We start from the raw sequence: 26,012 nt of genomic DNA, 5'->3' as shown, positions 1-26,012 counted from the left end.
TTTTGTGACAGAGACAGGGAGAGTCAGAGAGAGGGACAGATAGGGACAGACAGATAGGAAGGGAGAGAGATGAGAAGCATCAATCATTAGTTTTTCATTGCAACACCTTGTTCATTGATTGTTTTCTCATATGTACCTTGACCGGGGGGCTCCAGCAGACCTAGTGACCTCTTGCTCAAGCCAGCGACCTTGGGCTCAATCAAGCTGGTGAGCCTTGCTCAACGCAGATGAGCCTGTGCTCAAGCTGGCAACCTCGGGGTCTCAAACCTGGGTCCTCTGTGTCCCATTCCGACTCTATCCACTGTGCCACTGCCTTGTCAGGCCACTTTAGATATCTTATACTTTCTTTAAATGTTTATTTTATTGACCTCAGAGAGAGGAAGAGAGAGAGCAGGAGAGACAGGAACGTCTGTTCCTGTATGTGCCCTGACCGGGAATTGAACCAGCAACCCCTGTGCTTCGAGACAACGCTCCAACCAACCAAGCTATCTAGCCAGGGCTAAATATTTATATTTTTACTTGTCAATTATACCTCAACAAAGCTGAAAAAAAAAAAGGTTGATTACTGAGATGGCTAATGCTCAGCATCCAGTATATGCTATGTAATACTGTCACACATCCTGTGGGGGATGTGTCCTGGGTCCAGCGGTTCCCAGCATAGGCTTTGGAGTCAGGCAGCCCTGGGTGAGGCTGCATTGTGACTGCTTTGTCACAAACATGTGTATCTGCCTAATAAGGACTGGCGTTGTTGCCCTCTGTCCTCCAAACTCCAGTCATATGGCACTATTTGTAGTCCCTGAAAGAACGAGGCTCACTTCCCGGCTTAGCTTATAGTTCCCCATATGGCTTTCTTCACTGCTTTCTAACTTTTCTTCAGGGCCTCCTCCAAGACCTCCCTGGCCCTCAGAACCTCCACCTGCCGGGGCCTTTAGCCACCCTCGATTTACATTTGTGATGAGTGTGCTGACATTGCCTACTCATTGGCCTCCTTCCCCCTCACTGTAATATTGACTAGTACTTTTGGGTTTAGTATGTGTTGGGCAGTGCTTAGTGCTTTATGTGCATGATCTCACTGAAGTCTAATAATCCTTGGAAATAGGTTTTGGTACCAATGAGGAAACTGAAGCTTAGAAAGGGTAAACTTGCCCAAGGGAACCTGACTCCAGACCCTTCACAGGCAGTTGTAAACTTCTAAAGGCTTACAAGTTGAGCACAGTGAAGGCCTTTAGTAAGTATTCAACAAATAACAGCTATTACTTTTGACCCGACCAGATTGCAAGCCTTTTCGGAGGAAGAATCTTAACCCCTTGGCACAATACCCCAGCTGAGGCCGAGTCAGGAGTGGAGAGCAAGGCCACAGACACTGGCTTCTGGAATATGCCCCAGAGCAGCACCGACTGTTTCTCAACAAATGACTGATGTGTTTTCTTACACATCTCTGTATTTAAGCTATTTCTTGTCACACTTTGGCCCCTTTCCACATCTGAGCGAGGGGTGGGAGTACCAAGGGGCCCCAAACAGCTGAAACTGCTTTTTGAATGGACACACAGGAACCACCAACCACCTAAATAAACGTCCTCTTTATTTACCAAATATAATTTATCAGTTATGTTGACATTTGTCAATTCAGTTATAGTAACTATAAATAATTCTCTTAAGACACAGTTCTGTAACTTTTTAAGGATACAAGAGTAAACCAATGTCGCTCCTTGTAGCCAGGCCAAAAGTACATGCAGTTTGGGCAATCAGGGGAAAAGAAATGAATCTTCCATGAAAGTCAACTTCATTTTCTTGCCATCTCACCCCACAGTCCTCCCTCTGCTCATGCCCTCAGGGCTAGGGGTGCGCCTACCTTCCTGCCTTTTTGGCAAAGGAAGGCGCTCCAGTCTTCCAGGGCAGCCTGGCTGACTCCAGAGACGAGGAAGGGGTGAGTGACTGGGGCAGGGGTGACTGGGAATCACAGGGCACAGCCTCCGGGCACAGTTGGTTTTGGTGCCCGTACAGGAGTCTGTGTGCACGTTTGGAGGTGGGGGACAAGATGCAAGGCCCGAGGAGCAGAAACAAGCCCAGGCTGGTGTTAATGAACTCTGTTGGACACAATTCCAACTAGATAACCTCTAGGATTTCTTCCAGTTCTAAGGTTCTAGACTCCACTAGGTGGCCTGGGTAGAAGTGGAAGAGAGAAGAAAGAGTTTGAAGGGATAGGGCAAGTTCCTGGGATGAGGCATGGTGTTGGTTAAGAGTGAGAGTTCCTGGGATGAGGCATGGTGTTGGTTAAGAGTAAGGTCATTCCTTGGTCTTCCCCTGGAGGTGAGTCCTTTATGCAACAGAGGGAGGGTTTCGGGGTAGGCTTGGGAGAGAGGCATCCAAACATCCATACAGATTTTCAATCTGTTCAGAGTAACATGTGGGTAAGATAGAGACGTCAGTGTGCTCCCAACCTTGCGCGAGGCAGAGAAAAGTAGAGGCAGCTAGCTGATGGCTAGTCTACTGGTTCTGAATCTTTTTGGGTGGCTGGTGAGGAGAGGTGAAGGGTAGGGAAAGTGAAGAATGGTCACTTAGAGAAATGAACACTGGTTCAGCTATGGGACTGGGAACTCTAGCTGTGGCCAGCATTTTACAGAGGTGGGGTCGAGGAGGGAGATCTAAAGGCAGAACCTGGCTTGGTGGATCAGAGGCAAATAGAGCAAGGAAACTTTTTCTGCCAACTTGTGAGGAGCATATGGCCTTTATCTGGGGAATAAGGTGAGGTTAGAGCTGTATTTCCCTTACCACTGGCTAGTCAGTGCCTGGCACAATACCTAACACACAGTAGGCACTCAATTAATATTGCTCAATGAATGTTTCAGACCATGCCTGCCTGTAGAAGTGCTCCTTTTGGGGAGGCTCTGTACTTGCTGAATGAGTAAATGAATGAATGGTGAATGTGGGCAGAAGCTAAGAGAGAGGATAACTGACCTCCATGACATGACAGGAGTGACTTTAGGAAGTGACAGTCTAAGGTGGCCACATGACCATATGTCCTCAGGAGAAACAGCAGCAGTGAGACACCCTGGTTGCCCTCAACCTCCCAACCATTCTCCACATACCCATTCCGGTCCCTAATCTTGGAACCCAATCTGGCAAGCTCTGGGGATAGTGCTTAGAGACAATTAGAGATGAAGGTTGAACAGAGATAAAGAATTGGTCCTCTGGGCCCAGAGAAGATAGAGATCTTGGCAAACCTATGTGGGTCAACAAGGAAACCAGGCCATTGCTTGTTTCTTCCTGGAGGTGACAATCAATTGCAAAAGATCATTGAGAGGGGTTGGTGGTGCTTACTAGGCAATTGGGTAAGGGGCATATGTACAATCTGAATAGTCAGTCCACCTCATTCTTTCGGAGAGCAGAAGGGCCTGGTCCACAGGGCAGAGAGCTGGGCTAGGATCATATGGAGCCAAGAGCAGCCATCTCCTGCCTAGTGCCTTAAAGTTGGTCCATTTCTAGAAAAAATGTATGTGTGTGGGGGTCAGAGGAGTGAATATTTATCCCTCTGTTCAACCAAAAAACAAAAACAAAAGTAAAAAACGAAAACACCAGAGCCCACTCACAAAGGGTTTCTCATTAGGGGCAAGACTAAGTTTGCTAAAGCATGTCCCCAGATCCCAGACAGAAACCCCTGTCCCAATCCACCTAACCTGGAGGGACCCACCATGGAATTGCACTTGGTGATTGTCTCAATAATCTTGTACTGCTTGTTTCAGTTTATCTGTCCTGTCTGAATTCTTGCTATACAAACTTGGCTCAATATAAAAATTCCCATTGAAAATAATGAGAATTCAGTATCAAAGTGAAAAGTGAAGTCCTAGAAAGAGGTGGGAGTGTGGAGTGGGGTGGGGGAAAAGGAACAGACAAAATTCAAAAAGAAAGTGCAGAGGGTGGGGAGAAGGTTGAGTGACCAGGCTAGTCCCCGACATCCGTGTCTCGGTCCCCAATGAGCCAGAGAACATGGAAGCTGAGTGCTAGGAGCCCAGTGCCAAGCAGGTCCCCCAGAGCTGTCAAGTACGGGATGGAGAAGTTGTCCGGGTCCAGGCCCCGGCCCCACATCCAGTGCACCATCCAGTCTGCGATGTACAGGAGAATCAGCACCTGGAAAAGACAGAAGGGTTGGGCCTATAGCCATCCCTCTCTCCAGGGGGAGCCAGAGGCCACATGATCAGACCCATTCACTGCATCGCAAGGCTTGGCTCTCCACAGTCCTTATGCTGGGACAGCTCATCTTTCTACACAGTGTCCTCTCTATGTTCCTCCACCCAACAGTTACCACCTAGAACAGACGACAGGCATAATATGAGCCCTTTAGAAAGCAAGATGCTCTAATCCCTGGGGTCACCCATATCAGCATTACATTCTGCCCCCAAATTTACCAAATGAGGTGCTTTCTGACAGAAACCCTACTACTTGCCACAGGAATTCAGCCCTCTTGCCTCTAATTCTAGGTCATCCTATTCTCGAGTCACTCCGATTCCTGCCATGTTGGCCTCTCCAGGAGTCGGACAGAGGGCTGGGGTTGGAGCTGGCTTTTCATAGCAGGATTTCTCCTCAAAGCAGAGTGGAATAAGGACAGTGTTTGAGGCTGCTGCCGGCACAGTCGTCTGAGTAACAGCTGATTATCCCAAGCTGGCTTCCTCCTGATCCTTTCCATTCTGCTGTTGTGGGCTCAAAGAATGCAAGTGGGTTTTAATGTTAGCCCTAGTAAAACAGAGTCTCAAACCAGTCTGCTAAACAGAGAGCAGAGAGTGCATAGCAACGCGAGACATTCTGGATGCTTGGCTGTTTTTTTGTTTTGTTTTTTTACAGAAACAGAAAGAGAGTCGGAGAGAGGGATAGAGAGGGAAAGACAGGAACAGAGAGAGATGAGAAGCATCAATTATTAGTTTTTTGTTGCGACACCTTAGTTGTTCATTGATTGCTTTCTCATATGTATCTTGACCGCGGGCCTTCAGCAGACCGAGTAACCCCTTGCTTGAGCCAGCGACTTTGGGTCCAAGTTGGAGAGCTTTTTGCTCAAACCAGTTGAGCTCGCATTCAAGCTGGCGACCTCGGGGTCTCTAACCTGGGTCCTCCGCATCCCAGTCCGATGCTCTATCCACTGCACCACTGCCTGGTCAGGTGATTCTTTGCTGTTTTGATTTATCTGGGCCCTTCTTTTCCCTCCATTACTACAGACAAGTAAGAATGATCTAGATTAGAACCTTGCTAGTGGGCCCCAAGACAAGTAGCATCAACAGCAGCTGGGAGCTTATTAGAATGCAGTCTCAGCAGCTCCCCTCCCCCATCTCCTAAATCAGAATCTGCATTTTAACAAGATTCACATGCACTTTAAGTTGGAAATGCATAGATCTAGATCAGAGGTCCCCAAACTTTTTACACAGGGGGCCAGTTCACTGTCCCTCAGACCGTTGGAGGGCCGGACTATAAAAAACACTATGAACAAATCCCTACGCACACTGCACATACCTTATTTTAAAGTAAAAAAACAAAATGGGAACAAATACAATATTTAAAATAACGAACAAGTAAATTTAAGTCAACAAACTGACCAGTATTTCAATGGGATCTATGCTCCTCTCACTGACCACCAATGAAAAAGGTGCCCCTTCCGGAAGTACAGTGGGGGCCGGATAAATGGCCTCAGGGGGCCTCGCGGGCCGTAGTTTGGGGACCCCTGATCTAGATGCTATGGGTGAGCGGCAGGCCCACATCTATATACTCTGCACCCTCCCTGACATGTGGGCTCTCCAAATGACTGCATCTGTGTGAGAATGAAATGGTTTGTAATGGTAAAGCGCCAACACAGTCATTGGTAGGTTTTCCTCTTGACTGTACTTTGCAAATACTGTGGTATGCAAATTCTTCCCTAAGGGGCTCGGAAGCAAGAAGGGGAACTCTTGGGGGACAAAGAAGCTAGAACTGATTCCTATTTTTAGGGAAGCTTGGTTGAACCAGAGGATACATTTCCAGAACACTTCACATTCCCCTTTGCCCTGCACAAAGCTGCCTTGTACTCCCTTGGCCCTGGCCTTGGCTCTGGCTAAGGGTCAGCCCCCCGCCCTCCATAACTTCACACCCTTTGCAGCAGTTTCAGAAGAGCCCCAAATAAAGAGCCTGGCAGGAGATTTCAGGACATGCCCCAGGCAGGGAATGGCAGCAGCTGTCCCTACATTCTAGCCTCCCGAGCAGGCCCTGGAATACATGGCTGAGAGGAGGCAGAGAAGGATCAGGAAGAACCTTTATGGGGGATGAGTCCAGGCTCTGCCCCCTCATAGGCCCAAAGAGAGCAGAGGTGAGAGTAGTCCCAAGCATGCTTGTCATGGATAACGGAGCTAAGGCTTCTCCTTCCCAACATCAGTCAAGGGCTACTTCCAGCCACAGCCCTCTTCTTTCTCCACGAGTGCACTTGCAAGGGATGTGGTGACCTGGGAACTGCTTCGGGGAAACAGCATAGGGTTGATTCTTTTTTTTTTTTAAATTTATTAATTTCAGAGAGGAGAGAGAGAGAGAGGGAGAGAAAAGGGGGGGAGGAGCAGGAAGCATCAACTCTCATATGTGCCTTGACCAGGCAAGCCCAGGGTTTCAAATTGGTGACCTCAGCATTCCAGGTTGACGCTTTATCCACTGCGCCACCACAGGTCAGGCATGAGTCTTAGCCCAGACATCTTGCCAAGTTGTCCCAACACACAACCTGGTTGCCAGTAGGGGACTGGTTAAATGACACTAGGGAACATCTCTGTGAAAACCGAGGGTGCTCTTCTCCATGTATGGATACAGAATGATCTCTGCGATAAATCGTTATGTGAAAAAAGCAGAGCTACCTGTGTGTAAAAAAAGGCAGAAAGTAAGAAAAATGGATATGTTTGCTTGTGTCAATGTGAAATAGCTCGGAGGGTATATAAGAGTGGCTAACAGTGACGGCCTGTGGGAAAGAAAACTTGTCAGCTGGGGAGAGGGCCGAAAGGACCTTTCACTGAGGTTTCACTGTGAACCTTAGGACGTTTTTTGAGCTGTAATGTGACTGCTATTACCCATTGGAAAAACCCAGTCTTGAAATGGGTTCACCCCAAGAGAGGGGCCCATGGCTTGGAAAGTATCACAGTAAAAAAACAACAACAAATCTACAGAAATTTAAAATGTAGTAAGAAGGGTAGGTGTGGATCTAAAGGGTTAGCATGAGGGAGCCTTGTGCTGATGGGATAGTTGTGTGTCTTGGTAAGTTTACATGTGATAAAACTGCACAAATTACACACACACACACACACACACACAAAGTGTGCATGTAAAACTGGTGCAATCTGAATAAACTCTGGATTGTATCAGTATTGATTTCCTGCTCAATCTGTACTATTGTTATGTAAGAGGTTACCACTGGGGGGGATATGGGTGGATAGTACATGCGATCTCTCTGTATTTTTTTTCACTTTTCTGTGAATATATCATTTCAAAATAAAATGTTGAAAAATGTTATAATACAACAGGGAAGAGAGTGGCATAGTATTACAGAATGCCAAGGCTGGACAGGATCCTAAGATTATTTAGTATAGTGGTTTTGACATTCTCTCAAGCTGTGAAACTCTTTATTTATAAGAAATCTTCTGAGGAAGCCCAGCATGCAATACAGAACTGAGTGGAGCTCTGTGGCCAAAGCCCACCTGTTCAGCACCCTACAACCACCTGCCTGAAAACCACCACCTCTGGGTCATTCCTCTCCATTTACAAATGTGTAACGCGGCTCAGAGATAATGCTACTACTGGGCCACAGTCACATAGCATGTTAGTGAATCTGCTAGAACTACAGCCTGTTCTCCTAAGCCCTGTCCAGTGTTTATCTGCCAGCCCGTCCTGGAGAAAAAGGTGCAGAACATCTGGTGGGCCAAGCCCGGGCCTCCCCTCCAATCCCTGCAAGGCAGCCCTGGCCCCCCTGTGCCCCTGCCAGTCCATACCTGGAGCAGTGCAGCTGTCATGTAGAAGACGATGAAGATGAGTGTGAGTGTGGTGTGCCCGCCCTGCATACAGCTGATGGTGTAGAGGAACACCAGGTGTCCTGGAACCACGAGAAGGAAGAGGACGCGGGCCGAGCGAGAATTCACATCTGGGACCGGGGAGGAGAAGGGGTAATGAGGAAACCTGGTCCCAGGGCAGCAGACAGCTGACTGTCTCTACCTCTCCCTCCAGTGGCCCCCAGCCCCTAGGGTGTCTCAGGGAAGGAGTGCTTTCCTTCCTGGGCTCTGCCCTCCACAACAGCTGATGTGGCCCAGCTAGCAGAGAAGGAGAGCCTGTGTATCTGGGCCCCAGCTGTTTCTTTCTTTTCTTTTCTTTTCTTTTTTTAATTTATTCATTTTAGAAAGGAGAGAGAGAGGGAGAGAGAGAGAGAGAGAGGGGAGACAGAGAGAGAAGGGGGGGAGGAGCAGGAAGCATCAACTCTCCATATGTGCCTTGACCAGGCAAGCCCAGGGTTTTGAACCGGCGACCTCAGCATTTCCAGGTAGATGCTGTATCCACTGCGCCACCACAGGTCAGGCCCAGCTGTCTCTTAAGTGAAGTTCACAGATTACTGACCCCCTCCCTCCAGGGCTGGAATGAACGTAGGAGGCTGGGACGCTGCCATTACCAGGACTGAAGAAGGTGGTACAAGGACTGGGGCAGCGGCGAGGGGCTTGCTCAGAGTTCTCCCCTGGCATTCCATTCATGTGGAGGAAGGTGGAGATGCGGCTGGCCTGCACTGCCACCAGGTTACCCCCAACACCTGCGGAGAGACAGAAGACCGTAGACCTGGGGGAGGGATGAGTCTGGAAGGCATGACCCATTCACCAGTCCCCAGGAGAGTGGCACATTAAGAAGAAAGACAAGGACATTATCCCCACAACCCGCTAACCCAGGGAGTCTTCCAGGCTCCTCTCATCCTCTCTGTTAGGGAGACGTGGCACCCTCATGTGCCCCTGGTGTGGCTGAGCACGCAGGAAGGGACACAGGCAGATCTGTAGACTCTGGGAGCCTGATTTCTCCAACAGTGCAGTGTGTGAACCTGCTATCCCACACAGCCCAGGGGACGAGGCCCTGCTTGCCTCAGCGCCTCTCCAAAGCTCTGAGCAGGTGCAAGCACCTAGTGCTCATGCGCTGGTTCCAGTAACCAATGTTAAGAATCAAGTTTGAGCTCTGTGCTCTGGAATCTGGTACCCAAGATCTATGCTTGCTATTGTTGTCATCCCACCCCTAACCTATTCCCTGCTCTCCTTGGCCTTGCTCTGAGCCCTGCAAGGCTGACTTCTACAGACTATAACACCCCACCTTCCATGCTGGTGCTTCTAACTGGGTGTGTCCAACAGGAGGCACCGGTAGGTGATCACAGAGGGTGGGAGTAGAGAGCGAGGTCAGGAAAGAAATACCTGACCTCTCTATGCTTTATGGCAGTGGCTTACCTCGTTGGGGCAGAGGAGGGTCGTCTCTGGGCTTCCTTAACACTCTTTTTCCCCTTGGCCCTTGAGGAGTAGGGCTTCGTGTTGTTGCTAATCTCTGGGTGACTCAATATCTCTTGTTGTTTATTCCACCCTGCTCCCACTTCTGGGAAGAGCCCATTCTTTAAAGTTTTACGCTAACTAAGATGGATTCTCTTGCCCGCTGGAACCCTGACTGATCCAAAGTCCCCCAAGTCCACTTCTCCTGCCCTCTCTCTTCCCCTGGCAGCTGAGGCCAAGACCTCACCGTTAATCACAGGTGTGAAGACAGCCATCCCTGCAAAGTTGGGGTCTGAGACAGTCTTGTCCAAGATGAGGCCTCCCACACTACAGACACAAAGACAAAATGACACAAAGGTCATTAAAGGGTTCTGTTCCAGTCCTGGGGTGAGAGGGACAAGCCCATCTGGCCTTGGGCAGGAAGGGAAGCAGGGTGGCTCCCAGAAGTCCCTTGTTTTCCTGTCCTTGCTTCTTTTGCCAGAACCAGCTGCTGCTCATGACATTCGGCTGTCACAATGCTCCCCAAGCAAGCTGGTGGTGCTCACCTCCCAAGTTGGCTAGAGGTGTCCACAGGGCCACCTGCTTATGAGAACGTCTGCTGTTCTGCTTGCTCAGTATTTACTGGTGCTTCTGGTAACAGCGCTGAGCTCTTCCTCAGGGAATGGTCTCTCTCAAACTCAGTCGCTGTTGTTCACATGACATTACTCCAATGATGACTAGGCCCCAAACTCATGCAATCAGAGCATCATATCCCCAGGGCCACACTGATTGGTTCAAGGGATAGTCATGTGACTAAAGGAGAGCCAATGAAAGTCTATAATGGGACTTTGTGAAGTTGCTGAGAGAAAGGCTCTCTCTTACCACTGGAATCAGTAAAAGTAGAAAAGTATAAATCTAGAAGTGCAGGCCAACACTGGGAAAGGCAGAGCTGTAGGATGCAGAACACTGGGGCCCTGATGATAAAATTTCTGCTTCTGAATCCTGCTGTGCCTTTCTAGTTACCTAAGCCAATGCATTCTGATTTTCAGTGAAACCTATTTCAGATGATTTCTCTCCTGCAATAGGACATGTGACTGATACACTATTGAAGGCATTTTTATGGTTTGCACTATGCTCCCTCTCTTCAGGGCTTAAAAGGGAGACTGTGGCAGGGTGGGGAGGGTTGGGGTATGTACCCAAGGCTCGAGCCTACCTGCTGATGGCCATGGCAATGATGACAGGTTCCCAGCCCGAGTACAGCACCTCTCTTGTGGCTGGGCTCCGTCGGGCCAGCACCACCCAGACAGGTAGCAGGGCCACAAAGAAGGCACATACCAGGGGGTAGATGTATTGCCAGTCATCTGAGAAGCAGAAATCAGAGGGAGGTGAGCACTGTAGCTCTCTGCTCCCAGCCTCCCCCTGGCTGAGCCTGCAAATATTCCGACAGATCAAGAGCAATGCTACATTGAATGGCTGTAACTGTATTACCTCATTTGATCTTCACTCTAAGCCCAGGATCGGTGGGGCCAGCCTTTTCCATTTGTAGATGAGAAAACCAAGCTTGAAAGCTCCCCCAGCACTGGACTCATAAGGGGTAGAGACCAGAGTCTAGATTTCTTGCTTTAATCCCCAGAAATCACTATCTCCCCTCCCCTTCTTCATTCTACAAGCAGATTCCAACCTTCAGGTCCGTTCCTTTACCCTTTCTACCCTACCCCTCCAGGGGAAGCAAGAATCCACAGGACCCAGCAGGAACATACATATTTCTCGGATACACGTTTTCCCCTGTCCCCGCTGCCTGCATGAATTTGAGATAAGCACTGAGCCTTACCTCCCTAAAGCAGGGAGTTATTATGACTGTGTTCCAATCAAATAAAGAACACAGAAGAAATGCTCACACATTTGCATATACACTAACCATCCTCCCAATCCCACCCTCGGTAGCCTCAGACTCACCCAGCTCCAGGTAGAGTCCCCAGCTGATGCCTGAGAGCAGTGCCAAGGTAATGAGGTCACCCAAGCTGGCAGCAATGGGCGTGGCCACATTGTCTGGGTTGATTCCAATCTTTCGAGAGCCGATGATGACCCCAATCATGATCATACCTGGGAAGGAAATGGAGGGGGCCAGCAAGGGTAAGAGAGATAAGGGGATACCAACAAAGAGACTGGAAGTACCAGGCAAGGTGACACCTCTGGCGCAGCCCTCCCTACTCCCTTGCCCCGCCCTTCCCTTCCTTACCCAGGACCAGGGAGGCAATGAAGGCCGTGGCCACGCTGCTGGCACACAGCAGGAAGGCATGCGGGATACTGAAGTGGCCATCAGGGATCCAGCCAAAGATCACGGCAGCAATGGATGCCAGGAAGCCCACCACTGTGGCCTGTACCTGTGGAGGGGAGCGGTAACTCAGAGCCCTGGGAGCACAGAGCTTCTTAGCTGAGGCCGCTGAGCACTTGGCCAGACCATTTCCTGGCCCTTGGCAGCCCCAGGACGCAGGTGGAGCAGGACTGTCCAGTCCTCCCAAGCTAGAATGATGACTATATTTATTTAGTTTCACACCAGACACTAGTACTGAGCAGTGTGCCCTGCAGGAGTCCAGGACATGTTACTGACTGAATGAGTGTTCCTCTGGGAATTGTGGTGAGTTCAATGGTGCCCGAGACTTCAGTCCAGAGACAAGGCCTGGGCCTCAAGGGGAAAGACTCCAGTGCAGAATCCGTGTGGCTTTATGGGGACATGGGACAAGGGTGGTCAAGGACATTACAGCACTTCAGTCCTCTCCTGAGTCTGATCTGTTGGGACATGAGCCCCCTGCAGCACTGGGAGTTAAGATCTGACATTGAGATACTGGAATATCCCGGCTATTCACCTGGGAAACCTAGTTACCTGCTAAAGCTGCTTTGGGAGAAGCGAGCTCACTCAGGACCCGGATGGGGCTGACCTAAGCCTTTCAGGTTTCTGACTAAGGAAGTTCCTGCTCTCTTACCTGGATGAGGGCCATGTTCCCAGTGATCATCCTCCAGAGCTCCTTGGGTGTGTCCATGTGCCCGATGTTGGCCTGGGAGAGGGAAGACAGGGGGCTAGAACTCCAGGCCTGAAGCTCAGTCCCTAGAACCCCGCCTAGATCAGGAGGCAGGGCACAGGGCCTAAGACTCTGGGACTAAAACAGGACCCTCCTGGAGAGTGAAGCAGGATAGGGGGGGCTAGAGAGGGAAGGAGCGGCTGGGTGGGGGCAGAGAGGGAGCTCCAGAGGCAGCCTCCTCCTCTCCTCTTCTCAGGAGAGTCACTGAGCAGAGGTAGATTTCATCCACCGCCCTGTTCACCAGGGCAACCCACCCCACAAAGGTCTGAATAACTCGATGGACCCCCAGCTCTGAAGCCAGCTTGCTGTCATAGAGAAGGAAAGATTAGCTGCTGGTCTAGGACTGCGGCCACAAGAGTGTTTGGGAACGGGTGAGGTGGCACGGGAGGTGGCCAGGAGAGGGGCAATGTGGGGCAGACTAGGCTGGCTTCCCTTCTCTCTACTGCCTTGTCCAGACTTGTAACCATGTAGGGACATCCCTGACACCTGGTTCCCCTGGCCTCCTGAGTTTTATTGCCTCCCACCTCCCACCCCATGGCCTTATATCTGGATCAGCCTCTGAACCATTATGGCTGAGCTAAGGGGTTGTAGGAGGAGGTGGGAGTGATGAGCATCCCTCCCTGTCTATTTCTTTAAAGCCATGGGGGAAGGGGAATGGGATGGGAGGGGGCTGGGAAGGCCTGGCTCTGCTCCTGCCCAGCTGCAGAGTAGGGCTGGAGATCAGAGGAGGCCCCCATCTGTGCAGGTGGAGGGACCAGCATGATGCTCGCCTGTCAAAGCTGCAAAAACAGTCACGAGGCGGGTTGCAAAACAGGGGGTGGGGCAGGAGTCCAGGGACGGCTGGGACATCCAGAAACTGAGCCTGGGAACCACTCGGGGCAGGGAGCCCCTGCCAGGAGCAGGACACCCAGACTGGGATCTCCCTACACCTGTCCACCCCAGTCCCACACTCCAGGCGTGGGCAGTCGAGAAAGACCAGTAGTGATGGCCCAGCCTGGCTCTGTGCTGCCGGAGTCCTCGGCATACCCAGTCCTCCCAGCCAGGACACTCACTGCGGTGGAGAGCCTCGATGCCAGGGTCATTTCCAGGTTCCCCTTAAGCCCCAGTAGTGCAGGCACCAGGATGAAGACCTCTGTCACCTTCTGGAAGACTTCCCAGTGCTACAAGGTGAAAACAGATCTCAGGAATTTCAGTGCCCCATGGGGCTGGCTTCGAGGTTGAACACATAGTCTGGATGAACACATAGGCTTGAGGAGGAAATGGAATCAGCAGGGAGTGAGCACACCAGCCACCTTTCCTCCAAGAACCCTGGATCCAAACCAAGCCCACGGTACTCCAAACAACACAGCCCCCCTTCCTGCCACCCAGAGCAGGGGAGATGCAGAGGGTCTCTTGTGGTCGGGAGGACCAGCCTGGCTCGACCTCCTCTGCCTGCTATTTGGAGCTGGGGGGAAGAAAACGGTGAGGACCCACACAGCTGAATTACCCTAGATGGCTTACACCCCCAAATTACTTTGAGATTCCCCCTCAAATCACAATCGCCAACCCCTTTGCCTTTAGTCCATTTTCTCTGTGGCCTCAGCCTTGGGTAGTGTTGTCTCAGCTGTTGAGAGCTGGGCTCCACGGGGCTGAAGAGATTAGAGTTTGTTTGGTTTCTATCTCTAAGAGCTTTGGGCCTCAGCCATTGCAATTTTCCTTCTGAACAGGGTCTGAATAAAGACCGTGGCCCCAAACCTCAAAATGTTGGTCTGCAAGAGGCTTTTTATTCCTCCTCTGTACTCTCTTACTCCACATACTTTCCCTAATCTCTCAGGAGCAGCAAGTGAACCCCTGCGGGGAGATCTCTGGGCTGGGAGTCAGGAGACTCGGTTCTAGCCCTGAGACCGTCAGGCCTGGCTCTCCGCGCCAGTTTCTTCAACTAACATCTACTAAACAGACTAGACTAGGCTAAGTGCTCTACATGCACTTTCCATTTCATGCTATCATCAGCCCAATGAGGTAGGGGCTATTTTTAACCCCCTTTTGTAAATAAGGAAACTCAGGTTCAGAGAGCACCACACTCATTAGTGCTCACAGGAAAAAAGTAGGAGCCAGGATTGGCTCTTTGAAAGCTACTTTAGTTGCAACTGAAACTGAAGACTTGTAAAAAAGGCTAGGATGGTGTCTCCCTCCCTGGCTTTGGCAGCAATGTGGGTCCCTTTATTTGTTTTAAGGATGGAAAGCCACCTGGCTGGGTGGTTCAGTTGGTTATAGCGTTGTCCCGATATGCCATGGTTGAAGGTTTGATCACCAGTCAGGGCACATACAAGACACAACCAATAAATATTTATACATAAATAAGCGGAACAACAAATCTATGTTTGTCTCTCTCTTTCAAATAAAAAAAAAACAACACAAAAAACAAAAAAACAAACAAAAAACAAACAAACAAACAAAAAACCCAAAAAGGAAAACCTTCAGGTTAGAGAGGGAGGAGGGGACAGGTAACCAGGTTAGAAGTATACAGGTTGAGGCAAAGTGCTGTAATGTAGTGACTGACAGCTTTAGGTCCCCTACAAGATACGACAGGGAGGGGCCTCGTGCTATCTCTCCAACACTCTCCCCACATAGACCAGGGGGTACCTTAAACAAGTTAAAAAGACCTCAAGCTCCTGTCTCTAAAATGTATAATTCAGGGGCCAAGTCAAATGGTTTTTAAAAGCAGTTTCAGCACCAACACTCTATAGTTAAGGATGAGCAAGGTTGCAAATCAAACCTACAATGAGATATCCCTCATACTGATTAGGATGATTCTATTTAAAAAACAAACAAACACACAAACAAACAAAAGAATCCTTATTGCTTCTTAGCCTTTTGGCTAAGATCATGTGTAAAAAAAAACAACAATCCTGAAAATAGCAAGTGTTAGCAAGGATGTGGAAAAATTAGAACTTTTATGCACTGTTAGTAGAAATGTAAAATGGTGCAATCACGATGGAATATAGTATGGTGGTTCCTCAAATAATTTAAAATAGAATCTATCACATGATCTAGTAATCTCACTGCTGAGTATATATCCAACAGAGTTGAAAGCAGCGTCTCAAAGAGATATCTGCACACCTATGTTCATGGCAGCATTACTCACAATAGCCAAGAGGTGGAAGCAACCCAAGTGTCCATTGATAGATGAGCAGATAAATAAACGTGGTATGTACATACAATGGAATATTACTCAACCTTAAAAAGTAAGGATATCATGTCACCTGTTATTATAACACTGATGGACCTTAAGGACAATGTGTGTGCTCAGCGAAATAAGCCAGACACAAAAAGACAAATCCTGTATGATTCCACTTATATGAAGTATCTAAAGAAGTCAAATTCATAGCCACCAGTGCAGTGGATAGAGAGTTGGCCTGGGATACTGAGGCCTATGTGTGAAACCCCGAGGTTGCCAGCTTGAGCACGGGATCATCAGCATGATTCTGGGGTTGCTGGCTTGAAACCCAAGGTCACTAGTTTGAACAAAGGGTCACTGGCTTGGCTTGAACACCCCTCCCAACCAGTCAAGGCACGTCTGAGAAGCAATCAATGAACACCTGAAGTGACACAACTATGAGATGAGGCTTCTTTCTCATCTCTCTCCCTTCTTGCCTCTCTCTCTCTCTCTCTCTCTCTCTCTCTCTCTCTCTCAAAAACAACAATAAAGGTCAAATTCACTGAAACACAAAGTAGAATGGTGGTGCCAGCAGAGGGAGGATAGGGAGAAAAGGGTGCTAGTGTTTAATGAGCACAGAGTTTTAGTTCTGCAAGATGAAAACGTGCTGGGGATGGATGGTGGTGATGGCAGCGGGACATGGTGAATGGAGTGAACACTGCTGACCTGTACATTTAAAAACAGTTAAACTGATAAACTTTGTGCTGTTTTTCTTTCTTTTTTACCACAATTAACAAAAGAGGATCAAGGCTGTAAGCGGAGCTGGGCCAGGACTAGAGACTAGGGAAGGCTGGACACTGGGGTCCTGTAAGGCAAGCACCTTTCTTTTTCCCCTCAAGAGTTCTTTTTGTGTATGTATGCTTTGGTGGCAGAGGGATGACCCTAACGACCCTGCCAGTGTCCTGGGGAAGGGCTCATCTCATTGGTGCTACAGTATACCCTTACCTGGCGCCCACAGGCCCGCAGCTTAGGACTCTCTTTAGGGAAGCTCCTCTCAGAACTCCCTTCCTTGCCTCCTTCCAGAGCAGGGGTCCCCAAACTTTTTACACATGGGGCCAGTTCACTCACTGTCCCTCAGACCGTTGGAGGGCCGCCACATACAGTGCTCCTCTCACTGAGCACCAATGAAAGAGGTGCCCCTTCCAGAAGTGCGGTGGGGGGCCAGATAAATGGCCTCAGGGGGCCTGTTGCGGCCCGTAGTTTGGGGATGCCTGTTCCAGAGGATTCGAGTCCCTCCTCACCCCAGGGCCCCAGAGAGAAGGCAGCCCCAGTGAGCCCCATCTACCCTGGAGGAACTGGGATGCTAGTGCATACTGCTGGGGTTCCAGCTCCCTGCAGGCCTGGCCTTGCTCTGCTTTGCCCCTCTTTCCTCACCTAAACTGGACAAGCAGCTTCAGAGAGGGAAGGACTCCCCACTGCGTCCCTTCCTCTGGTGGCCTACCCTGGGCTTCCAAAGCTTCCTAGTCCCTCCTCACTGCAAACGTCTGCCCCTCTCTGCCCCTCCCAGCTTCCCAGCGGCCAGCTGTGAAGAACTTAGTTCTCCAGGTAGGTGTCTGTAATGCTTACGTACTGGCCGAGTGAAAGAGCCCAGAAACAAATACTCCAAGTGCACGCAAGTAACCATTTCTGAACTGTTTCTAAGGAATTATTGTTTGTCTTTATAATTATTCAAGAAAAAAAATGTCCGAAGCTCAGCTAAGCCCCTCTGGCAGCCACTAAAAGCACTCCTCAAACCCCTCCCTCCCTCTCTCCTTTTAATTACACAAGGCTGGAAGGTGTGGGGTTTTAACAGTTAAGGAGAGACAGGCAAGTAGAATAAATAGCCACAATAAATAGCCCTATGTAAATCCTCCTAATCCGCACAGAACACAGCTCAGCCTGGAAAATCACACAGCCTGAGGCCAGCTCAGCGAAGCCAAGTTGGCACTTGGGGTCAGAGTAGCCAGTTCCTACACATTTACTTTCTTTACCCACAAAACCCTCTCAAAGATGCAGCTCAGGGCACGGGCGCACACACAGGGCTCTGGGAAGAGATGCTAGTGAGGTGGAGGAGCCCGGAAGCAGGGTGGCCCTGAGGTCGGGAGTCCGTAGTATGTGGCAGGGGCAGACAGTGTGTCCTTCCTGCTCTGACCTAATTCAGGCCTATCCTGTTCATCCTGGCTGGGAGGGCCTGTCCCTGAAGTCGAACCCGCCAGCCCTGTCAGCCTAACCTTCACCCATGCCTTCCTGCACCGCTGGGGATGGAAAAGGGTGCGCTCCAGGAAGCATGGCCCCACCGGGGTGGTGGGGACACCTACACACTTCAGTGCTCCTCAGAAATGCAGCTCCTTTCCCAGTTCTTTTGCATGGGGGTCCCTGCTCTTCTGGAGGTGAGAGATGAGATGTGCAGCCCACACTCTGCAGTAATCCCGATTCGGAGCAACTGCCTCGTGGCCCTGCCAGGACCTTCCTCTTTGACTTTCCATCCCTCACCTCCGGCCTCACACACTGAGCCCTGCCTGCCTGAGTGTTCTGGGCTGAGCCTCTTCCCCTCTAGGAGGGTAAACAACAGGGAAGAGTCACAGCCAGGAGGAGGTGGAGTCAAGACATTAAGACTGAAACCCGTAGCGATAAAGCTCTAAGCATGGGCTGTAGGAGAACCTGGGGCCTGGGACTGGAGTTGACCTTTCAGGTCGGACTGCAGTGAGCCCAGTCTTCACCTGTCCGAGCCCCCCCACCGTCACCTGCCGCCCCAACCCTGCAGGTATCCTCTAGTTCTCCAAGGAGAAGGGTCCCAGGGTTCAGAGAACTGCACAAAGTGTGCGAAAGGGGTTGCCAAGTGAGACGGAACCCCAGTGTCCTGCTCATGAACCTTCACAGCCATGGGAGCAGGCCTGACAGGAGCGAGGGCCTCTTTCCCAATCCACCTGCCCCAGCTCACTCCTGTCTGCCATTTTCATCATTGTAGAGGCTCCCGCATACACAGTAGGCAGACAGCCAGAGACGGAGGTGTTTGGGGGAGGGAGTCCATTGTCCTTGGGATCCTCAGCCTGTGAGCTGTTGAGTTAAAATACAGATGTAGGGGTCCCAATCTGTCTTAACACAGCTGGGAATTCCAGTGAAGGTACACTACCACTTCCTGCCACCTTCGAAAGGCTGGCAGGAAAAGGGACTGAGATGCCTGCAGCAGCCAGGACCAAACCAGGGACTGGGGCACAAGGCATCAGCGACAGGGATGACCCCCCTTCAGTGACATATCCTAATCCCCTTCAGTTCCAACACGGGGCCCAATCCTGAGTTCCTTCCCAGATGCTGCAGGACTTTTCAGCCAAGGTGGGGAAACTGGGGCCCACTGCAGCCCATTTACCCTTTTCCTACCTCTGGCTAGTGCGCCAGCCCCTTATCTCACAGCAGAGCTGGCTGTACACAGTGAGTGGAGGGCAGGCAGATAAGAGGAGCCCGAAACGGGCCTTCCAGGAAGAGACTGGGTCTTCTGCACTAGAGGGAAAAGACGGGGGACCCTGGCCGAGGAAACATCTGCACCAACACAAACTTCTACTTAGCTGCTCTGAGACACTGGGGACACTCTACAGCCACATCCTCCAGATGGCCCCAGTGTCTTAGCTACTTCCAGACTCTGCCCTACCAAAGGCCATCTTAACCTGTGAAAGGGGAAGGCAGGTGTGAATCCTTAGAAATCATCCTGCTGTTCTTGAATCTGAGAATTGCCACTTTTACTCCTCTGGGTATGGACTAAGAATCTCCCTGTAGTCCAGTGTCCTGGTTTTTGTCCTGCACTCTTTCTCCCATGATATCTCTGCAGCTATCTGCAGGGCCTGCTCCAGCCCAGCTGTGGCAGGGAGGCTGGGGAAGGAGGACCAGGACAATCCAGCCATTGTCATCCATACCAATTGGACCTAACTCTGCAGCAAGCTAGGTGCCACACCAAGGACAAATGCTGGCCCTCTCTGGGTATGCTGGGCAGGTGCCAAAGGTTCCCTACCTAGGTCTCTCAAGGTCCCAGGCTTGTGGGGATGAGGTGCAGGTGGGGCAAGACGTCAGAAGCCTTTTCCAGCCCTAGACTTCTCAGAGTGTGTGGGATGAGAAGGCACGGGGCCTCTAAGAACGTCTGTTCTTGCTCACTTTAGTCTATAACTCCAGTTGTTCCTGTTTTTCAGGGGAAGGCAAAGAGAGCAGGCTCCTCCCAGAATCTTTAAACAACTGGAGAATTAAGGCCATGATGAAGGCCACAGAGGTTAATAGTACAGGCTCTGAGTCAGATGACCAGGGACAAGTTAACTAATTGCTCCAAGCCACAGGTTCCCTATCTACAAAATGGAGATCATCAAGGCTCTTAGGGAGGAGCCCAGCCAATGCTCCCCACACCAGTATTTTCCAGAAAATAAAACCCTCTCCCAGTTCACCACTGTACCCTGTGATACCAAACCAGACCTCAGAAGCTCTTTAAATGAGAACCAGAGCCACAAGAAAGGGATGGGAAAGGTGGAGAAATTGCTACCCAAGTCTCATTTCTCTTCCTCTTGTTATCCCCCACTCACTGCCCTAGGAGGAGAGACAGCCACTGTGGGGAGGAATTCAAAGCTGGCCTTCTCAGCTCCAAGCCGGCTTCCTCACCAGCACGAGGAACGATCCTCAAGGTAACAGGTTAGGGGTGAGAGGAAGCAGAACGAGGCACTTTAGCATGACATAAACAACATCCTCATTAGCAACAGAAGGTGCAGGGTTCTCTTGAGGGGCTCAAGTCAAAGAAGGAACCACCCTGAACCAAACACCCTCAGTTCCCTGGGACACAAGCATGGTGAGACCCACCAACAGGACTCTCTGCATGACCACATGCTTTGTTCCTAGGGTTGGACTGGCACAGAGGAGGGGATGCTGAGCTCCACAGCATCCTGAGATTTCATGGTCAGGGACACACTGATGGGTCCTAAAGGGCAAGGGCCAGATATCCCCCGGCCTCTGTATTTCACCGAGTACCTAGGACAGAGCCCTGCACTCTTCAGGAATTTGATACTTGTTAATGATTAACTTAGTTAAATTCAGCATCTTCAGAAAGCTTTATGTGCCTTATTGTGCATCAAAAACTTTCATCTAGAAAGAAGACTTTATCTATCTCCTGGACCTGGAGGTTTCGGGTAAGTTCTGACCCACAGTATGCTAACATAGCTATCCCTGGCTCGTCTTCCAGGACCTACCAATTTTTATCCTTAATCCTACTCAGCAGCCTTGAAAGGTACACTCTCTGCCCAAGGCACCAGGAAGACATGTAAGGAGCAAAGAAGACAGTTCTGCTCAGGCCTGGTTACATTTTGTTCCCATTTATGTCACATAATTAGTACTTCCAGGTCTTACCATGCCACCACCACCCCCCAAATCATGCCTCAGACAGCATGTGCCCACCACCATTCCCCAAGGAGATTGTGGCAAGGTTACAGGCAGATAAGCACACAAAATGCCTTTAAAAACCTTCCCACTTTAATTTGAGACCCTCTTGGCAGTCAGACAAATTCCTGCCCAGCAGGGGGATGGAGGAGACTTGAAACTGAGCTTTCTACCATGGGTATCCTTGAAACCTCAAGTGAAGGGAAAAGAAAGAGTAAAGTGTAGATCCATCTAAATGTCTCCTACTGAGCCGGGCTGAGCAGGAATGCCCAGGAGGAAGGGCAGGCAACAGCTAGCCTCATTCCCTCTCCTCTTCCAAGTTTAAGCTCTGGAACGGATTCTGCTTCTGTTAAGCAATACTGCCCTGACTACTTACTTCCCCATGGCTATTGGGCTTCCTCAAGGTCTCTGTAGTAAGTAAACAGACCAAGAAGAAACTGAGAAAATGATCCAAAGGGAAACAGTGTTCCAGGAAGCAGCAGCTGCTTCTGATGGAGAAGTGGAGAGAAAGCTCCAAGAGTCAGTTTCCCAGGAAGAAAGGTGGCCCTGGGGCCCATTGGCAAGAGCTGCCCCACCCAGGTCCTACCTGCACGATGTCCAGCACCATGCCGGCAGCCACAGTCCCAAAGCCTGCCAGGAGGAAGGGAAACAGCACTTGCAGCCCGATGGAAAAGGAGGTCTCCTTGAGCGGGGAGGGTGGTGTGGGGCCACGATCTGTGCTGACGTCGTCACTTTCATTGCTCTGGCTCCCGTTCTCCAGCAGGGCGTCCTCCTCTCGAACCCCCTTGGCATTGGCCCGAGACTCAATCACCACCACCTCTACCCCAGCCCCATCAGGCCCCAGGAACTCGGAGGTCCCAGCCAAGGGCTCTCGCCCAGGGCCATCTGAAGGGCAGGGTGAAACAGCAGGGCCAGTCCCGTTCAGCTGGTGGACGTCCTTCGGCTCCGACTTAGAGGACATGACGGGAAGGGAAGACCGGAAGGGGGAAGGTTTTCTCTCTTCTCTCTCTCTCCCTCTCTCTCTCTCTCTCTCTCTTTTTTTTTTGGCTTTCTCTCTTCCTCTCTAACTCGGAAAAGAACTTAGTCTTGGGGTGAACCCAGGCTTGAGCGCCGCAGGACCTCTTCCCACGGCTCTCCGCTCCTACCAGGCTCTGCAAAAACTGATCTACCAACAGGCAGCCCCATCAAGCACTGAAGCCGCAAGCTGGAGGGAACCAGAAACTCCTCACCAGACCCTGCAGCCAGCCACTAGGGGTGCAGACACCTGGCTCCTGCGTCCAGCGCTGGGCTGGGGGAAAATTAATCTGGCTTCTTATCTTCTTTGGTTCTCAGCAGCAGGCTCCTCAGAGCAGGAACATCCAGAGTAGAAAAGACCACCCAAGTCGGGGTACCCTCTGAGGTGACCCTTCTTTCACGGAAAGTAGCGTGGGTTGGAGTCTTTCAGAAGGCAGCCTGGGTGTAGGGCTGTGGCTCCTTCCCACACCTCTGGCTGGGATCCTTAAGCTTCCCACAGCTTTCTGGGCTTTGCTGGTCCCAGGGCAGTGTCTGTCGTCTTTCACCTTTCTTCCAGAGATTTCCTTCCTTCCTTGGAAGACCTTGAGCCTCCCCAAATCTCTGGTCTTTCAAGTCACGAGAACCTGTGTGGAACACCTTAGGTGGGAAGAAAACAAGAAAAAGAGGATGTTACGATACAGTGAAGGACGGCTCACACTGGGAGGTATAAACGTAGGCACAAGCCTAGAATAAAGCATTTTTTCTTTCCACTAAAATGACACACACCTGGAGGCCCAGCAGGCACTATCCCGGCCATCCTCCCAGCCAGCAACCCAATGCCCCACAGGGCCCACCGTGGTGGTGAGCAGCCTGGGACGGAGAAGATGCTGTGTAGGAGACCTTGCATTATCTTCTCAGCAACTGGAGGGTGTCCCGGGGGACATCCCTTCTTGAATGCCCATTAAGAACCCAGGATTCTTTAGATGTGGCCTCCCAAGTAGACTCAGTTCCAAATTCAGTCACAGACTCCCTGCCACACCACTGTAGAATGTGACTGTTTAGTCACAAGACAGCCACACAGAGCAATTAAACACAGAATCTGGCCACTGAGTGAAGGTCCCCAGACCCCCAAGTGCCCTAGCCCCTGAGAAGAGAAAAGCAGGAGAACTCCCTGGGCAAGCCTGCCAGACCAAGGCCAAGAGCCAGAGGCCTTCCCACTCCTGCCCTTGAGAGTCAACAGTGTTACAAAAAACTCAGAGGCTGACTTGGATCCAGGCCTCTGTCTCTGCTTCTCTCCCCCTGCTCTGGGCCCTGTGAGCTGGTCAGATAGGACAAGGGAGTTATCTCAGTTTGAAAAGAAAGACGGTAAAACTACTGCTTGTTATGCACACTTTTTAGTTCCCTAGGTTTGCCCTGTTCTCCAGGGTTACAGAGAGTTGGATATAGTGGAATTCTTAATAAAACAAACAAACAAAAAAACCAAAAGCAACTAAAAAAATAAAAATAAAACAAAGCAAAACAAACAACAGAGCAGCAACATAAACCAAAACGCACTTACTCCCAACTGCATCTCTTTAGCTGTAATGATCACACTTTTTTTGCCTAAAAAAATCCCCAGGTCTTGAACCCACCCACTGTATTCCATTTCACCAGACTAGTTCTTATAAAGAAAAAAATAATTTTAAAGGAAATTTCCCAAAGTAGTATGAATAGGTCCTTAAGTATTCCAAACACACACAATTAATCAACTCCTGTTCGGGAAAGGGTGGTTCAAACTCCAGTAACTGGCCCATAGGTATTGTTTTCTTTCTACTGACTCAAGTCACCAGGACTCCCTTTTCCAGGCTCCTTTACCTAGTCCCGTGGTTCTTTCAAAGACCCTCACTAGAGATCCAGGAGGAAACCTCCGAGCAGGAGGGAGTCCACTGCTCTTGTGTCAGGAAAAGTTTCTGAGTCTGCTAAAACTTGACGGTCCCTCCTCCTGCCTTCCACACAGGCCACCTAACCTGAAAGGGGACTGGAAGGAAGAGAAGCCAGTTTCTTACTGCATTCCTGCCAGTCAAGAGACTCTGAACAGGCCTAAGGGCCTGGGATTTAAGAAGCAAAACAGTACCAGGATGCCCTGAGGAAGGGGCACAAAAGACGTGTTTTACTATCCCCAAACCCAAGTAGAGGGAGAAGTAAATGGGTGTCCTCCCTTGCCTCTCCCCGTTTTCAGACTCAGCAAATGCGCTGCGCGCCAGGACTCCCGCCCTCCGCCACCCCCTCACCCCCAACGGGACTGACCTGCCCCTCACTTAGGAGGAAAGGGGGCGCCTGGCGAGTGGCAGCAGGGGCCCGTGGTCTCGGGGGGTGCAGGGTTCCCCCTCTTCTCATCACTCCTCTTCCTCGGCAGTCCTTCCCGGCCGCCGGCGTGCCCCCCAACACCCTCAGCCAAGGCGAGCGTCCAGCCGCGACCCCCGGCTCGCTACATTTCGCCTCTGCGTTGCAGTGAGGCCGCCACTCCGCTTCCACGGGGGGGAGGTGGCCGAGAAGAGCAGGATATACCGCCTCGGGCCCGGGCTGGGGGCACACAGACGGGGGACTGTGGGGCCGAGCTCACTCGCCCCCAACCGCTTACGGCCCGCGGACTTGGGCCCGACTGGTTGGCTGCTAGTGGCAAACGTGATCTGGGGCAGACTGGGTGGCACCCCACCTCCATCAAAAATAGAGTCTGGATGGACAACTGCAGTAACCAATCGGGGACGGAGGAGGGGGCGGGCTCCGCCTCACCCGGCCCCTTTCCTTCGCTTTGTGCTGGGCGGGGCGTGGGGGGAAATACGGTGAGCTGGGTGACGGGAACCCGGAGCCCGCGGTCGCGCGGCGATCGCGCGGGTCCCCGCGACCCTGCGCTGGCCGCCTCGGTTCTTGCTGTCCGGCGATCGTCGCGCTGTGCCATCTCCCTCGGGCCCGCCCATCGCACCCGGAGACTTCCTAGCCCCCGTAAGGCGTGTGCGCCTGTGCGCGACTGCCCTGGCATCTTGAGTGTTTCCTTGAGACTTTGGCCTTCGGGACGACCGGGAAACCACCCCGTGGAGCTCTCGTGCTCCTTCCTCGCGCTCCGTACTCGGGGAGAATCATCCCTACCTTGTTCTTGGTCACGGTTCCTCTCCGGCTGTCTCGTCACCTCGCGCTTCCGCCACATCCCGCGTTCTTAAGCAGATGGCTCAATCCGGACGCAACCGGCCTTAATAAAGTCCCGGCCTTGAAAGGGGTGGGGATGTGCGGGCGGGAGGGAAAAGAGGTCAGATTCTCGGCTGGGATCCCACACACACCACCTGAGGTCGGGGTGGAGCGGAGCCTGGCTTCCTCTGACCCAATGATCCTGGTGGCAGCATGGGGAGAGATGTCTCCATCCCAGGCTAAACGAAATCGAAATCCAATTTTCCCTGACGCACCTTGTCGGATCAAAGAGGGGTGTTCCCATCTAGCTTTATGCCATTTCCTCCCTGGGGTATCTCCACCTCTCTAACGCAAACTTAGTACCAGTTCTCTTTGGGCTGTTTTTGTGCAGGGGGTGTGACCTGCACAATATAGTAGTAACACGTAGAGGAACTGCCACCCTCCGGTTTCCCCCTCTTTTCAGTGGAACCTGTGACCAGTGGTTCCTTCCTGCCCTTTTCCTCCCGGAAAGTGGCCGAGGGGGTTTACGAGCGTGACTTCAGACCCCTGGATGGGGTTTGGTGTAGAGGTGTGCCTGGGGAGAGGAGAACACAGTGCCAGGTATGAAGTTTTTGACTTCCTTTTCAGACTGAGAAGGAGGCAGGAGAGAGAGGGGGGAAAATAGGGAGAGAGAGAGAGAGATAGAACACACCACCCAGGTAATTCCTTTGGACAAGTGTAATAACAAAT

General features: G+C 51.1%; 1 protein-coding gene across 3 annotated transcripts; it reads right to left on the bottom strand.

Moving 5' to 3' along the window:
* Window positions 1-1,565: 1,565 nt before the first annotated feature.
* On the bottom strand, window positions 1,566-25,361 carry SLC41A1 (solute carrier family 41 member 1). 3 transcript variants are annotated; one of them, XM_066361918.1, is made up of 11 exons: window positions 25,248-25,361; window positions 21,715-22,778; window positions 13,603-13,710; window positions 12,455-12,526; window positions 11,710-11,854; window positions 11,427-11,573; window positions 10,684-10,831; window positions 9,739-9,818; window positions 8,648-8,782; window positions 7,980-8,128; window positions 1,566-4,128 (listed from the first exon to the last, which is right to left on the bottom strand). In XM_066361918.1, exons 2-11 carry the CDS (start codon window positions 22,087-22,089, stop codon window positions 3,943-3,945), a joined length of 1,545 nt encoding a protein of 514 aa, XP_066218015.1. In that variant the 5' UTR covers window positions 22,090-22,778; window positions 25,248-25,361; the 3' UTR covers window positions 1,566-3,942. The 3 variants fall into 3 exon arrangements, with proteins under 3 accessions (XP_066218015.1, XP_066218014.1, XP_066218016.1); XM_066361917.1 differs by lacking the exon at window positions 25,248-25,361 and adding an exon at window positions 24,408-24,802; XM_066361919.1 differs by lacking the exon at window positions 25,248-25,361 and adding an exon at window positions 23,976-24,112.
* Window positions 25,362-26,012: the final 651 nt, after the last annotated feature.

The sequence above is a fragment of the Saccopteryx leptura genome, chromosome 2, assembly GCF_036850995.1.
Source record: "Saccopteryx leptura isolate mSacLep1 chromosome 2, mSacLep1_pri_phased_curated, whole genome shotgun sequence".
In the NCBI taxonomy this organism is placed as follows: domain Eukaryota; kingdom Metazoa; phylum Chordata; class Mammalia; order Chiroptera; family Emballonuridae; genus Saccopteryx; species Saccopteryx leptura.
Note: the sequence above shows the minus strand (reverse complement) of the source record. Positions and strands in the feature narration are given on the sequence as shown.

What these genes read in the sequence shown, in the direction of transcription:
- SLC41A1 (XM_066361918.1), bottom strand. Translation starts at nt 22,089, where the DNA reads ATGTCCTCTAAGTCGGAGCCGAAGGACGTCCACCAGCTGAACGGGACT. An exon ending in CATCGAGGCTCTCCACCGCA is followed by an intron (nt 12,527 to 13,602) that starts GTGAGTGTCCTG and finishes TCCCTCTCCCAG; the next exon opens with GCCAACATCGGGCACATGGA. An exon ending in TACCACCTTCTTCAGTCCTG is followed by an intron (nt 8,129 to 8,647) that starts GTAATGGCAGCG and finishes CCCCGGTCCCAG; the next exon opens with ATGTGAATTCTCGCTCGGCC.